Raw genomic sequence first — 15,491 nt, 5'->3', positions numbered from 1 at the left:
TCACCAGAATGTCAGAGAAGTAGACTGATAGGGATGAAATCAAGCTAATTAAATAAAGGAACAAAGGGCAAGTAATATCTTTCTACAAACGTGAATTCTAGTTAGAGACCTACTGACTTTTTCATACAAAAAAGTTGACATGTACAAGCCCCTTCCCATGTCAGTTGGCCCACCTACGAATTTACAGTTTAAGTCAATTACCATAAACAAATTATACTCTGCATGTTTTTATAAGTTCTCATATTAATTAATATGGCATTTTTATTAACATTTATTAAAAACATTACCCTTATGGTTTTTTATTTATTTTCAACAATAAAAAAAAATTCACTAAACTTGGCTATGCATTCACTTATGTCAACATATGTTGATTTTTTCATAATTATTAAGTTAAATCCAGAGGTAGTTATGTAAAAATGACATCAAAACAATAATATTGTCAGTAACGTCAAATTATTTTGTAGTATTGTAAACCTTTTTCTCGTTTGTGGACTGAACAATGGGTCGAGGTAAAGTTATTGATGAGGAAATTTGTTCAATCATTTTTACATTTTTTAATTCTGGAAAATCAAATTCGAATATGTTGCAATTGTCACACTGTAGTATAAGAAATATAGTCAGAAGATACAAAACTACAGGTTAGGTCTGAAAAAGTAAAATAACTGAAGCAGACCGAATGGCATTAAGACGCATTATAGTGAAAAATCGACGAGCAAATTATATGGAGTTAAGCTTTTTATGGAGTAACGTTATTAAAGGCACGTTTATAGATCAATATGTCACCGAGAGGCCCACAAATTAGGATTTGGTACTTACAAAGTAAGTTTTATAGTTAAAAAAAAATAGTCCGAATTGTTTTTAATAAATATCATTTTATTTTAGGCTAAGGAAAAGCCACTTTTAAAATAACAACAAAAGAAAAATAGACTAAGATGGTCAAAAGAGCATAAATATTGGACTCAGTGGCAATGGGATTCAATACAATGGAGTGATGATTCCAGATTTGAAGTGTGTGTTGGAGAGACAGTAGGAGTCGCGCCATTCGCAGGAAAAATGAAGCTTTCCATCCCAACTGTCTGAAGAGAAAAGTCAAATTTCCTGCATCTGTCATGATCTGGGGCAGCATGTCATCTAAAGGTGTGGGAAAGTTACATTTTATCGATGGGATTGTAAATACAGACAAATATTTGAATATTTTAGAAGAATCTCTTTTGCCGATTATGGAATACCGTTTAACATCAGCGGAAGATTTTGTCTTCCAACAGGACGACGCAGGTTGTCATACCTCAAAAAAGAGTTTAAAATAGATTGAAGACCACGGCATACCACTTCTGGAATGGGTTTCTAACAATCCCGACTTGTCCCTGATAGACTTTGTGGCGCGAAATGAACAAAGCTTTAAGAAAACATCCTGCCAGGTCAACGAATTGAAGGAAAAATTACAAGCAATATGGGATTCGTTTACATTAGAATTTTATCAGAACTTGTTAAAAACTATGCCTCGAAGAATTGTGGATGTCATTAAAAATAAAGGGGATGTAACTCAGTGGTAAAGTTTAACATTTTTTTTTTTGTTAATATGACATATTCTATGCGCTTTTTAAATACTCTGTTTAATCAATAGTTCTAATTACGTTTTAAAATATTTTATATAATTAGGAAATTCAAAAATGTTGTTCAATGCATTAAAACTTCTAAAATTTTTGCTGTGCTTTTATTTTTGTTCTCTAAAATTTAATTATTTTATCAATCTAACGTTGGGCCAACTAATATGGGAAGGAGCTCATATCTTTAAATATATGAGTTTTACAGCTAAAAATGAAAACATTAATTACCATGTGTCCTTAAAAATAGTTTGGAAGCTATTTGAGATTTCCATTCATGTTCTTGCTTATTTAAACAATCAATACTACTTTCAGTCAATTTCCATTTAGAGATAAGAACATTATTTTTTAATATGACGTCAAGAAAATGCCAGAGCTGTTGTAAATTTTCATCCAACTTGTTATGGGATTTTAGGTGATTTCCAATATATTCCCTCAATTCTATGTTGGTAGTAGAACAAAAAACTTTTGATAATTCCTCTTGAGGATCTACTCCAATATTGGTCAATATGTGTGAGACACGAAAAATCTGCTTACGGTCCAATAGTTCTTTAACCCAAATGAATACCTAAAAGAGAACAAATATGTTAGTACATTACTTTCTTTTAAGATTTATTTTTTATTAAACAAAAACTGTTTTTTCTTTCAAAACAATTATTGTCAAAAAGCTGATTATTGCTATATGATTATTAATATTCTAGCTGAGTATTGTATCTATAAGTACAAAATATCAAAACAATGATATACTATAAATAGTATACCTATTTGAAAATTTGCAAATTTACAGTATTTTGAGAAAAAAGTAAAAATATTATTATAGAATTAAATAAATAAATATATATTTATTTCTATGCATATTTATTTCTTTATCTAAGACTTGCATACAATATTATGATTGGAGAAAATTCTTTAGAAATTAATACAGCTGTCGTAATTGATAAAAGAAATGTGCATTCACTATACATTTCAATACAATTTCAATTTAAAATAGAAAATGCATACCATCTAAAAAAATTTATGATCTATTTTTCCTCCTTAATTTTCAGTAAATTAAAAAGAAAAATATATATATATATATATATATATATATATATATATATATATATATATATATATATATATATTGTCATACTTTTTCTTTCCCAAGGAGGACAAAAGAAGACAGGAAAGAAGTAGAAAGGAGATTAAAGCAAAATGAAAAACAAATGGCAGAAATTGAACTAAGAGGAGTAGAGAGAAAAGAAGTTATCATCCATGGAACAAGCGAAGCGAAAATACAGTTTGGCGGGGACGAAAAAAAATTACACCCAGTAATTTTCATTAACAATTTAAAAAAGAAAGTACGACCTATCGGTAATTACGAAACAGCAAAGGAAACGATAAGGAACCATCTTAAAGATGAGGCAAGTTTATGGTTTGATAGCAAAGAAGAAGAATTACAAAATTGGCAAACATTTGAACAAAAATTTCTGAATTATTTCTGGGGAAAAATACAACAGATAGAGATAAACAAGGAATTACAAAATGGGAGATACCAGGATAGTATGGGTATATCAGAAAAAACATATGCCCTACAACTATACAACAATGCAAGACACTTACATTACAACTATTCGTCCGAACAGCTAGTGGAACTAATAGCCAGACATTTTGAAGATACCTTAGAAGATCACATAACTCTACAAAACTACAAAGATATTGACAGTTTATGTCAATTCTTACAAATACGAGAAGCAAAATTAAGAGAAAGAAAAATGAGGAGAACGCAAGAAAATTATAGACAACGAGAAAATCAAGACTATAGAGATAGATGACAAAACTTTAGGAGAGAGTACACAAGAAGAGAATTTGTCCCGAGGAGGGAAAACGAAAGTAGAGACAACGGAAGAGTAAATTATGAACAAAGAAATCGGCAATGGAACGAAAACAGATATCGAGAGAACCAGAATAGAAACAACACTCGCACATATCAGGAAAACCGAAATAATAATAGAACGAATGAACCGGAAAATCGCGGAAACCGATACGGGTCCGAGAGACCAAGAGAAAATAGAAGAGCGGTCAACAACACACACATAGAGGAATATGAGGATGAGAGACAAAGCGACAGAAATAGAAGCGAACAAGAACAGCAAGCGTCTTTTTCGCGAAGGCGCTCACTAAAGACAAAGAAACAAACAGGAATTTTTTGTCACCCGAAGGAAAAGACAACATTATAGCCGACGCTCTCACAAGGGATGAAGACTCGGGGAAAAACGAAGCAAGTGCTTTTCATGTAGGATTAAACATTTTGACACAAGAGGAAGGGGTATTTTCGTTAAACGAAATTAGAACAAATCAAGAAGACCTGGAAGAAAGAGAAAAAAGAAGAGCGGAGAGGGAAAACGGTATATTTTTCAAACGAATTGATGGAAAGGAACTATACGTGATAACACAGACATTGGCAGAAAGGATCATACAGAAATTACACGAAGACAATGGACATATCGGTAGCAGAAAAGTCTGGCTGGTTTTTCGAGAAAATTATATTTGCCGACAAGATTACCGCATCGCAAAAGAAATTACACAAAAGTGCCAGATCTGTCAAAAATATAAAATTAGAAATTTCAAAAATGAAAACGTTACAAAAAATATTATATCCCGGAACAAATTAGATATTGTAGCAATAGAGACAAATTTTGTTAGCATCAGACATCCACAGAGTAATCCTTCGGAACGTTTTATACAGGAAGTGACGAAGTTTCTACGGATTATAACAGAGGGTCAACATCGACGATGGGATAGGAAAGTCGCCGAAGTAGAAACGTATCTAAATACCATCCCGAGCACTGTAACGAAAGAGACCCCAGAATATATAATGAAGGGTATAATGCCACTAAGACCATGGGAAGATAGAGAACAAAAGGAATACACACAGATAATGGAAAATGTGCAGAGGAGATTGCGGAGAGCAAACGAAAAATATATCCAGAGGCAAGACCAAAATAGAAAAAGAAGACCAGTTACTTTCAAAAAAGGTGAAAAGGTTATGGTGAGAGCATTGCGCGTGTCCAACATACCTAGCAATGTGTGCGGAAAGTTAATGCCTGTTTTTGAGGGTCCGTACATAGTAAACAATGAGAATGGGATAAATAGTTATGAGTTGAAGCACATAGAATCAGACAAGATTAGGGGAATTTATAATATCAACGATGTTTACAAATATTATGAATAAAATGCTGGTATTGTTTTTGCATAGAGAAAAATCCCTGCATAATTCAGTAATTTTTATCATATGCAAAGGCGGGGATTTGTCATACTTTTTCTTTCCCAACCAAAGAAAAATAAATAAAAAATCCATCGAAATAAAATTTCAAGATATCAATATAAATAATTTGTATATAGTAATTTAAGATAAGGTCTAGTGTAGATAAGAATAGAAATTTGTTTGGCAAACGACCTTTTTTTCGTTTCAAACAAAATTATCAAAAATCCTTTGTTTAGAATTAGAAGACATTTTACCTGTAAGTTAATCTTTTCATTGTTTGTATAGTCGAGTATTAAATGACCATATTCTAATCTTTTGAAATAGGTATAAATGATGTATTGAAAAAAACCAATTTTAAAGTAAGCTATTTAGTTTTCTCTGAAACCGAAATTAGGCTTTTCCAAAATCATGGTAAACACAATTTAAGCTTTTTGATTGGACGGTCGTTTTTAAATGGGAATTTGGTGAGTCGATCATGAGAGAGGAGAAGTTAGTCATATTTTGGTCATCGAAAGGAAACAGTCGTGTGTCTCAAGATAGGGTGTGGTTCGTGAGTTTGGATACCGGCGTAACGAAAAGAAGTGAATAGTTTGAAGAAGGAGATAACAAGTAGATTAAAAGAGGTCCTTGTATCTACCGTGGGCATTTTTATAAAGTATATGTGAAAGTATTCTTACGGCATCAAGTTGACAAAAGGAGGTCCTGGTGTCATAAATAAGTAGCGGAGTTTGGAGAAGTGAATCAGGTGTTTTTTGTGTAGTCTGCAGGAGGTTTGCAGAGACGTAAAGAAGGAGCCGAGGTGCCAAAAAAGGAAGATCACATCTTTGAGGAGACTGGACTTTTCTGGGTATGTTCCAACATACAACTCAAGAAGAAAATAAACTGTAAGTGTTTGTACAATTGAATTTTATATCTGTGAAGGATCGTTTCGACATCATGGTCATTAGCATTCAAATTTAAGAATTGAGGTTTTGTTAGGCTAATCAAAAGTTTAAAGTTTTGTGGTTTCTTTTTTTCAAGTAAAGAAAATTTTAAGTAAAATTGGTTTTTCACGTAATATAAATGTATGTAGCTTTATAATCTTATTATCATAATAATTTGATTTATTTTCTTGTATGCTGATTGATAAGATAACGACAGAATTTAATAATTGTTTTATTTGTTCATATAAACTAAAGAAAGGTAAATCTTTGTAATATAATATATTTGTATTATTATCCTTTCTTCTCGTCCCGATAAAAGACAACTAGAAAATCTTTTGAATCCATCGAACACAGGTAATATAAGGATTATTTTACTTTTGGTAACAGATAAGTTATAATTTTTTTATTGGCTCAATAAACTAAGTTTGAACTCAAAATAAACAATCATCAAAATATATATATATATATATATATATATATATATATATATATATATATATATAAATATATATATATATATATATATATATATATATATATATATATATTAACATACACACATGCAAGTAGGTCTACACCATTTCTACTATTGTCTACACTATTGTCTACTCCCTTCCTATGCATCAGCATCCATGTTTTACTATCTCTCCAATAATGATTTTAGAGGTTTCTGGTTCTCATTACATCTTCCACTTCTTTGTTCCAATAGTGCTTCGGTATATCTCTTCTCCTTCAATGAGCTGACTCACACTTTCATATTTTCAAAAGCCATCTATCAGTATTCCCCTAAGTGGTTGTACCAGCCTTTTGCTTCTATGGTATCTATTATATCTATATCAACTTTAGATATTGTTCTTTTTTCTTCATCAGTTACTCTGTCCAACTTATTTAATTCGCAATTTCGGCACCCAAAAATCCAATTCGAGTACTTTTAATCTGTTTTTTTTGTGTAATATCCCACACCTCCTAACAGTATATCTCAATGCTCTCTATAATACTCTTGTAAAGTCGATTTTTAATTCTCATTTTGGTGATCCTATTCCAAATTACAGGATGCAGTTATCTAATTGCAACTTTTCCTAGTACTATCCTATTTCTAATGTCCTTGTCGCTGTCCCCTCTTTCTGAAATTAATGACCCGAGAGATTTGTATCCGTGGCTAGCTTCTACTAGTGATCAGGTTTTCATTATCAAGTTTCTACTGTTTCCCCCTACTATTAAATACACAATTATATGAAAATTTCTTTCCAGGCCTCATTTGAGATATTCTTCATTAAATTTTCTTACCATTTAGTGGGTGTCTTCTTTGTCACCTGCTTAGGTAAGGTTTAGGAAGAAGCGTAGTGTCTTTGTTTACTTCAATACTCATTCTGCTATATTTCTTTTTTGACTCTTTTAAAACTTATTGAGGTATATTTTGATAGGATTATGTAGAGATTATAGAGATCTGAATAACTACTTGGTCTGTGTTGACTTGCAAGATTGTCTTGGTAGGGTGGAGCTTAATCAGGCTGTAAATACTTTTTATGAAATTTTGGCAATTGGTATCTTTTACTACATTCCGTTAAAAAGGTATTCAACATCTACATTTGCTAAATCGTTTTCTAAAGAGCTAAGGCACTTGATTTGGGGAAAAAAAAACTGGCCCACTCTCTATAGAAAAAGGAACCACCAGATGAATCCTATACAAAGTTTGCAAATTTAAGAGCTCATTGTAAATGGTTATCTGATGAATGATTTGTTAACTATATTAGATCTTTCAGTAATAAAGATATCTCCCAGTTATTTTAAAAATTTCTAAACGATAAACAGTCTAGTCATAGGCTATGGGTAACTATTTTATGGTATCCAGCTATTGATAGCTTCCGATAGGGTATCCAGCTTCTAACTGTCAGGATATTGCAAATTTATTTAAGGAATTTTTCGGACAGTTTATGTTGACAATCAAGATACTGTTGACTTTGAAGTTGTGGATGAAAATTTCAGTAATAATATCACCTGCAATGAAATATCTAGAACTGAAATATTTAATGAAATTCTTAAATTTCCTAATAAGTTATTGTTAGGCCCAGATGGGCTGCCTTACATTTTTCTTAAAGAGTGTGTATATTTAATAGTTTTCTTCTTTTTAATAGATCATAAAAAACATAGACCTTTCTGGACACCTGGAAGGAGATCTTTATGGTACCTATTTTCAAAAATGGTGTCAAAGAGAACATTGAGAAATATTGAAGTATCTGTATACAATCAGCCATACCTAAGTTATTTGACTGCTTGGTAAGTAAATAATTATCATGGATATGTAAAAATCTTCTTCTAGAACAACATGGATTTAGTAAGAATAAATTTACAGTTACCAATCTGGTTACTTATCAGTTAGATATTGTCAGATTCATGGAGAACAGCAAACAAATACATGCTATATACACAAATTTTTCAAAGGCATTCGATAGAGTAAATCATCAAATACTGCTTAAAAAAATAGTGGCATCTGGTTTTCATTTTCAAATGGTTTGTTGGTTTAAATGTTCTCTTTCTAGTCATACTCAAGTTAAAGTTGGTAACTGTTTTTTGGATTCTAACCTAACAACAACTGGAATTACACAGGGTGTCCAGAGATAAAGGTAGTCATTGCTTAAACTCGGTTCGCTATTCCCAGTCCGAACTGTCTAGTGAATTTAGTAATTATCTATTTTTGCGAAGTTAGTTACTTTTTGACAGACTAAAAGTGGCTGGAAATTACTATACAACCAAGCACACGTACTCACAGCCAATATTAATAGTAGACAAACTAAATAGTAAATAAAATAGAACTTTGCGAATTACCGACAATCAATATTTATTTATCTGCACCATATAATAAATAGTTATGTTAAATTATAACAACTAAAATATATTTTTTAAATATATACTACCCAAAATTTGATGGGTTTAGTATACACTTCCACTATTTAGAATAATTCTTCTTTTTTCTAAAGAAAGAAGTCTGCAATAATAGGATACTTGAGCTATTAATGCTGAGAAGTAGGAATTGTTGTGTTGTAGGTTTCCGACAATGAATCTGTCAAAATATGCCCGAGCTAAGCGAATGGAGTTTACCTCTTTTATTCAATATATTTATAGCTTACATCATAACCTGCTTCTTAACTAGTCTCTGCGTTAAATTTGCTGATGAACTTAAATTCTGGAGACCAATTAATTGTGCATCGGACCAGATTCTCTTGCAACTGATGTAGATAGTTAAATGAAGTAGTGACTTAAATAAGCTTTTATTAAATATACATAAATGCTCCTTTATTAGCTTTACTCGAATTGCTTACAGAATTGAAACAAATTATACAATAAATGACCAGAATTTAATATATATCCAGAGTAAAGAATCTTGGTACAATTTTCAATGAAAAACTAACTTTTATTGACCATATTAATACAATTTCTGTCACAGGTTTTAGAATGTTGGGTTTTGTATTCAGAAATTACAAATTATTTTCCATTGAGGCTATAAGATTGGATTATTGTACATTGGTTAGATCAGTGTTGAAACATGGCTCAGCTGTATGGTCGCCATACTATCAAACACATAAAGATATGATAGAAAGAGTGCAACACAAATGTTTGTGATTGTACGCTTATAATTCTAATGTAAGAATTTACAACCACGATTATTGTCCAATGGAGGGGCAATTCTCTTTGCCCCCTCTGAGTCTTAGGAGAGATTATTTTGGTGTTTCATTTCTTTACAAGTTACTTAGTGGTGGCATTGACTGTGCTGCTCTGTTGGGTCACATATACATTAATGCACCTACCTGGGGCTTTGTCACCAATTAATATTTTATTCCATGGCCTAAAACCTTTTATGGTATAAACAATCCTTTGGATATTCAGGCTGGGTAAATACTTTAAATATTGGCATTTTTAACAAAACTTCAGCAAAACTTAATAGAAGCATTTTGTTTTAGTTTTTTATTAAGACTTTGCTTATTAATGATGATTTGTAGTTGTTGTTTGTTATATTTTATTTAGGTACATGAAAGTATTACCAGGACAAAATCCTTTTGATACCTGAAATTCCTGAGAGAGGATTCCATAATGTGTCGATTTTAACACAGCCTGTATTCTTACTATACAAATCTCTTAAAGTTTTTATATAATTGTGACTGATGTTTGCCTTTTTATTGCAGTCCAGAGTCTAGAAAGTGGTATACTGTTGTACACTTTTTTCCAAATGATAAAAACTAAATGCATTTCTAGATTACATGCATCTTTTATCTGTAATTTGTTGAATACAAATTTATCTACACAGGATTGGCCAGTTCTGAAAACACTCTGGTCTTCAGTTTTTACAAACTTTCAATTCAAGCTCTCAAAATTTGTCCATGCTATTAGAACAGTAATCACACAATAGTTTGAGAACCTAGTTGTGTTACTGTTCTTGAAGATATTAGTGACTTTTTGATTTTCTAAAGTCTTTGTGCGATTGTTTTCCATTCAGGCATTTGTTAAACAGCCGGGCCAACAAATCAAATAAGCAATTAGATGTGTTCTTTAACAATTCCATATACACTGTATAAGTGTCACATAGATGTATAAATATATCAGTGTACTCACTGTAATTCAACTCTGTCTTCTTCCAATAATTGTTCGTAACAAGTCTTCCAATTTTTTTATACTTATTAGCTCTATAATAGTGATTTTGGTTCATATATTTGTCCTGAGGTTTTAACCTCAAAGATTCTTTTGATCTAGTATTCTAGTATCTAGAAGTTGCCAACTTTTTGCATTTATTATCCCAATATTGATTTTGTTGTTTTAATTACTTTTTAACCTCACGATTCATTCCTGTATAACTTTTCCTATCCTCTGAATCCTTTCTTACTAACCAGGTATTATTCTCTATTATGCTCTTTTTTTCCTCTAACAGCTGTGATATTGAATACTTCCACCAGTATTCTTTTTTTTGGGTAGTTGCATTTTTCTATCTCTATAAAGTTTGGATAAATAAAATTTTGTCAATCATCCATTTATCCTTGTCTCAGTATAAGCATACAATATATTTGAGAAAATATTAAAATTGGCCAATATAATGTGTCTTAATAATGTGAACCACTTTTTGTGTTTTGGTAATAAAATTTGTATTTTCAGAGTTATTTTTTCTGAATAAACTCTTAGAGCAACAAATAAAATGATTTCTGTTGTTTTATTGTACTGTTTTTAAGAAACTTTTTTTCGATTTTACCACAAAAATTATCCTACTGCACATTTTCACCTAATGTATAAAATTAATAAAAAAGATAACTACATACTTCATCTCTAAAGAAATTTTCTGCTTCTTCAGACCTTATTCTTTTTCTTTGTGAAATAAATAAAACCACAAGGTCCACAGGAATTCCTTTAGCAGCAGCCTCTCTGGCTACTTCTCGATCTCCTTTACAACACCATCCTACCCATATTCCTACATTTTCTTTACTTAAATTTGGGGGAGGTGGCGGTCTTAATGTCTAAAAGATAAAAAATAAATATCAGTTAATAAGAATTAAATGATTAAATAATATTACCGAAAAATCTTCTGATGTCATTCTTGTGAAGATACAGGAATTCAACAGAAATGTTTAATAATATTTCGTTTTATCTATAAAAAATACAAAGCCATTGTTTGTTAGGTCATAGGTCTGTTTTCATTTATGAAGTAAAAACATACACAAAAACAAATAATTTTATCTTGTCAATGTCAATATGAATCAAATTACATTTCTTCTTTTTTCACGTTTTAATTGAATTGCTGTGTTATGTCAAAAGAAAAGAGAACAAGGCCAGGCCAGCATGTCATGCATAGGCGTATCATTCAGTTAAAAAAAAGACAAAAATGTCGTTAAAAAATTTTAAAACGGAAATCAATTGTAATCAATTTTATTTTGTTTGGTAATAGCAGTAGCAAAAGCTTTAGCAGAAATATAAAAATGTATAGCATCAAATTGACAATAAAGAGGACCAAAAGAAGATATAAAACATACTACATACTATGAAAAAAATATAGCAATGACACATCAAATCAAACGACGTGTTAACGTCTACGGTTAACTTTTAGTTGTAGATGCTTATCAACAATGCCAATATAATTGGCAATTTTATCTTAATATGCCACAAGACAAACGGTTTCAGATCAGAATCTCTTTAAAAATATATAACTTTACTGTTTTTAATTTTATTTCCATTTAAAATTTTAAAGTGGATATGTGCGTACATCTAGCCATATTGAATTATTTTTGACAAGTCCTTGGATTGTCTAAACGCATTGTCGCATTTCAGTGATGTGATTTTTGCGATTTGTGGAAAGGTATGGTGGATCTGTGGATTTGTGAGCTGATAGCTGATTTGGTGATTTGTGAGTGGGCAGTTGAAATGGAAACCTCAATGTATTATAAAATTTAATAAAGCGACGTGAAAGTTAAACGTGAGTGAGACGATGATAATAAGTGACTTGCACGTACAAACGCTTGTTTTGCTAATAAAATTTGATTGTAAAACGTTAGTGCCGGATCAGTCAAATCCAAAATTGAAGTGTTTTAGGTTAGAAGAAAAAACTGTGGAAAAAGTCAACTAAAAAATTACTCATTGCCGGCTGATTTAATCACTCATTTCGTTAATAAAGTACCTACCAATTCATTTCGAAAATAGTTAACGCAATATGGGAATCATAATAGGAAAGTTTAGGGTAAGTTTAAGCAAATAAGACACTATTTTCTTGTAAATATAAGTATTCAACGTTAGGATACAATTTCATATAGGTAACGTTTCGGTACTATATTTCTAAATTATTCATTTGTTATCTATAATATGGGCCTTCTACAAATTTACAATAGTTTATTTTTTTAGTATATTTTTCCCAAAGATAAAATATCACTGATTTATTTTATACTGCTCTGTATTCAATATAAATAATTGCCAGTGAGATATTGAGAATATTATTATTTACTGTCCCGCTTTGGTTTCATACTTAAGCCATTAAACTCTTTTCTAGTTTATTTTATATCTAAATTTAGGTACATATATCTTCAGAAGCTGCTGCAGAAGTTTGTAATTATTATACCTTACCTACACTTAGTTGCAGAATGGCTCTGGTCTGAGAAAAGGAGTAATAGATCCTTTAGCAAGACTATCAGCAGTCACATTACCAACAATTCCTTTATGCCCTGGTATCCACAGCAAAATTACTTTACTTTTTTGTGTTCTATCAGTTGCTTAATTGTCTGTTACTGTTTACAGTTCCAAGATGTTAATGACTCATTAGTTGTAGCCTCAAGTGCAGATTGACTGTCTATTATATTTTAATGTTCTATCATTATCATTAGAAACATTTTAGTTGCAGATATAGGTACATCACGAAATTTGCAAATAAAAATATTCCAGAAATTAATCAATGTATGTTTTTAAAACTACTGAAAACTTTTGTTTCTCTTTTAACATTTTATACTTTATAAAAATCACATTGTTAGGGATGCTAGTGATTTAAAAAAATCACAAATACAAATCATTACACTAATTACAAATATTTACAGAAACATTCTCTTCTGGAAATAAATAAAAATCGTTATCAATTTTAAGAAATAAATATGAGTGAACAATAAACTACTCAGATAAGCTGTTTTATATAGAAATATGACATTCTCTACATATAAAATCAAGCAAAATTACCTATGCAGTTCTCCTTACTAATCTGAATACATAGAAGATAATACACAGAATATTTTTATAATCAGTAACAGTGATTAAAGTGTTATTTGCATCTGTAATAAACTGTTACATTTGCTAGAAAGGTTTCCTTTTTTGCAAAATATTTAATTGTATGAATAATATGCCTTAAAATAAGATGCAACTAAAACTATAAGCAAAATAGGTTTGAAATAGTAAAATATGCATTTATTTACAAAGAAAACCTGTATCTGCATTTATTTGTTTATTTATTGATAACAAATGGGACAAACCCACTGTCAAAACTATACAAGAATGCAGCATTAAAGAAATATTTATATAATATATACAATTACAAATAAAAATAAAATATATATGAGTAAAATAAATAAGTAAGAACACACTTATTTATATAAAGTATCATTTTGCATTTTAGTATGTATTTCAGTGCTTCAAAGAGTACCTAAATCTAGTGATACATTTAAACATATCTATCTCATGAGGTTACTAATTATTAGCATGCATAAGAAGCCCATACCTATATTTGTTCTGCAAATGAAATATCATTACAGGCTGTAGTCAATAATAAAAGATTCGTGATGTTAGATGTAACACATCCCAAAATATTTCTGATACCTGATCAAATCTAATTTAGTACAACAAATTTCAAGCTTAATGGCAAGAAGAGTAAAGAAAAAGATTAATATATTAGCTACATTGTTGAAGGTTTGATAACTACACATATCACATTCCTAAAATATTTTAGGCACAAAATTAGTAAGTCAAAACTCAGGATGAAACTGTCACATAAAAACTCCATTGTCACAATCAGTAAAGTTGATGTAAAGTTAATATGACACCTAACTATAAAATATATACAAAACAGAACTAATGTTTATCTTCCTTACTAGCTCAACAGGTCACCTGGTGCACAAATTCAAACCTCATCGTCCTAGCTGTGTATCAAAAATAATATAAAAGGCTTTGAATTCTTAGTGGGACAATTCACAGTAGTACCAGAATTCATCATCATAAGTGGCTCGACAATCCGTTGTGGATCTTGGCCTGCTCACAAAGAAGTCGCCACTCCTGTGGATTCCTGGCAACTTCCCTCCATCTTCTAACCCCTAGAATCTGTAGGTCTTCTTCCACATCATCAATCCATCTCATTCGTGGTCGTCCTCTGCTTCTTGTGCCCTCTGGTTGTGAAAATGTTAATCTCTTCGTGTATTCGTGATCTGACATCCTAGCAATGTGTCCAGCCCATCTAAGTCTCTGCACTTTAACAAACTTCACAATATCTGGATCGGTGTATAACTGATACAGTTCAAAGTTGTATCTTCGACGCCATAGCCCATTTTCATTTACGGCCCCAAAAATCTTTCTAAGAATTTTTCTCTCAAAAATACCAAGAAGTCTTTTATCATTTTGAGATAAGATCCACGTTTCAGCCCCATATATCAAAACTGGTCTTATTAAGGTCCTGTATATATTAAGCTTTAGTGCACGTTTTATATTTTTATTTTTTAAATGTCTCCGGAGGCCGTGAACAGTTCTGTTTGCTATTGCTATGCGTCTTTTTATTTCGTCGCTTATCTAACAGATAGTACCAGAATTATCTAAGCTATTTAAAAATGTGGTCTAAATGTTGATAAATGAAACAAACTCAAAATAGGCGGCGGCAGGTCTTTTCACCTTTGCATATAACAAAACGTCACAATAGGCAGCAACAAGTTATTTTTACCTCCGCTTAAACTATATCATATCATAAACAGAAATAATAAAAAGGATTAATCCGAAAATGTGGTCTAATAAACTATATTAAAAGACCACAGAAATGTCAAGCCAAATTAACAATATTGAATGCTGCTGGGTCTGTGTCAAAGTCTAACATTGAGACATACAGTCTCTCTCTATAACGATTCCCTGTATAATGATAATTCCTCTATAACGATGAAAATAGTAAACATTGGTTGGTTCGTCATAAGAACAATGTATTAATTCTTTCTCTGTATCGATATCATTCTC

The 15,491-nt window shown here is 31.0% G+C and overlaps 2 protein-coding genes across 3 annotated transcripts in view; one reads left to right on the top strand and one right to left on the bottom strand.

Annotated features, from left to right (window-relative positions):
* LOC140447506 (spatacsin) overlaps positions 1-11,484 on the bottom strand; it is a 92,633-nt gene extending 81,149 nt beyond the window's left edge. Inside the window, exons 1-3 of the mRNA XM_072540195.1 lie at positions 11,330-11,484; positions 11,078-11,272; positions 1,836-2,172 (exon numbers count right to left, since the gene is read on the bottom strand). Coding sequence (XP_072396296.1) covers positions 1,836-2,172; positions 11,078-11,272; positions 11,330-11,350 — 553 coding nt within the window. The 5' untranslated portion in view covers positions 11,351-11,484. The remainder of the gene's footprint in view (positions 1-1,835; positions 2,173-11,077; positions 11,273-11,329) is intronic.
* Positions 11,485-12,086: 602 nt separating this feature from the next.
* The window catches only part of Lnpk (zinc-ribbon metal-binding protein lunapark), a 72,078-nt gene continuing 68,673 nt past the window's right edge, over positions 12,087-15,491 (top strand). Inside the window, exon 1 of one of the 2 annotated variants that reach the window (XM_072540194.1) lies at positions 12,087-12,486. In XM_072540194.1, coding sequence (XP_072396295.1) covers positions 12,460-12,486 — 27 coding nt within the window. In that variant the 5' untranslated portion in view covers positions 12,087-12,459. The remainder of the gene's footprint in view (positions 12,487-15,491) is intronic. The other variant, XM_072540193.1, reaches the window with a different exon arrangement.

This window comes from Diabrotica undecimpunctata, chromosome 8 (assembly GCF_040954645.1).
Source record: "Diabrotica undecimpunctata isolate CICGRU chromosome 8, icDiaUnde3, whole genome shotgun sequence".
Taxonomy (NCBI): domain Eukaryota; kingdom Metazoa; phylum Arthropoda; class Insecta; order Coleoptera; family Chrysomelidae; genus Diabrotica; species Diabrotica undecimpunctata.
Note: the sequence above shows the minus strand (reverse complement) of the source record. Positions and strands in the feature narration are given on the sequence as shown.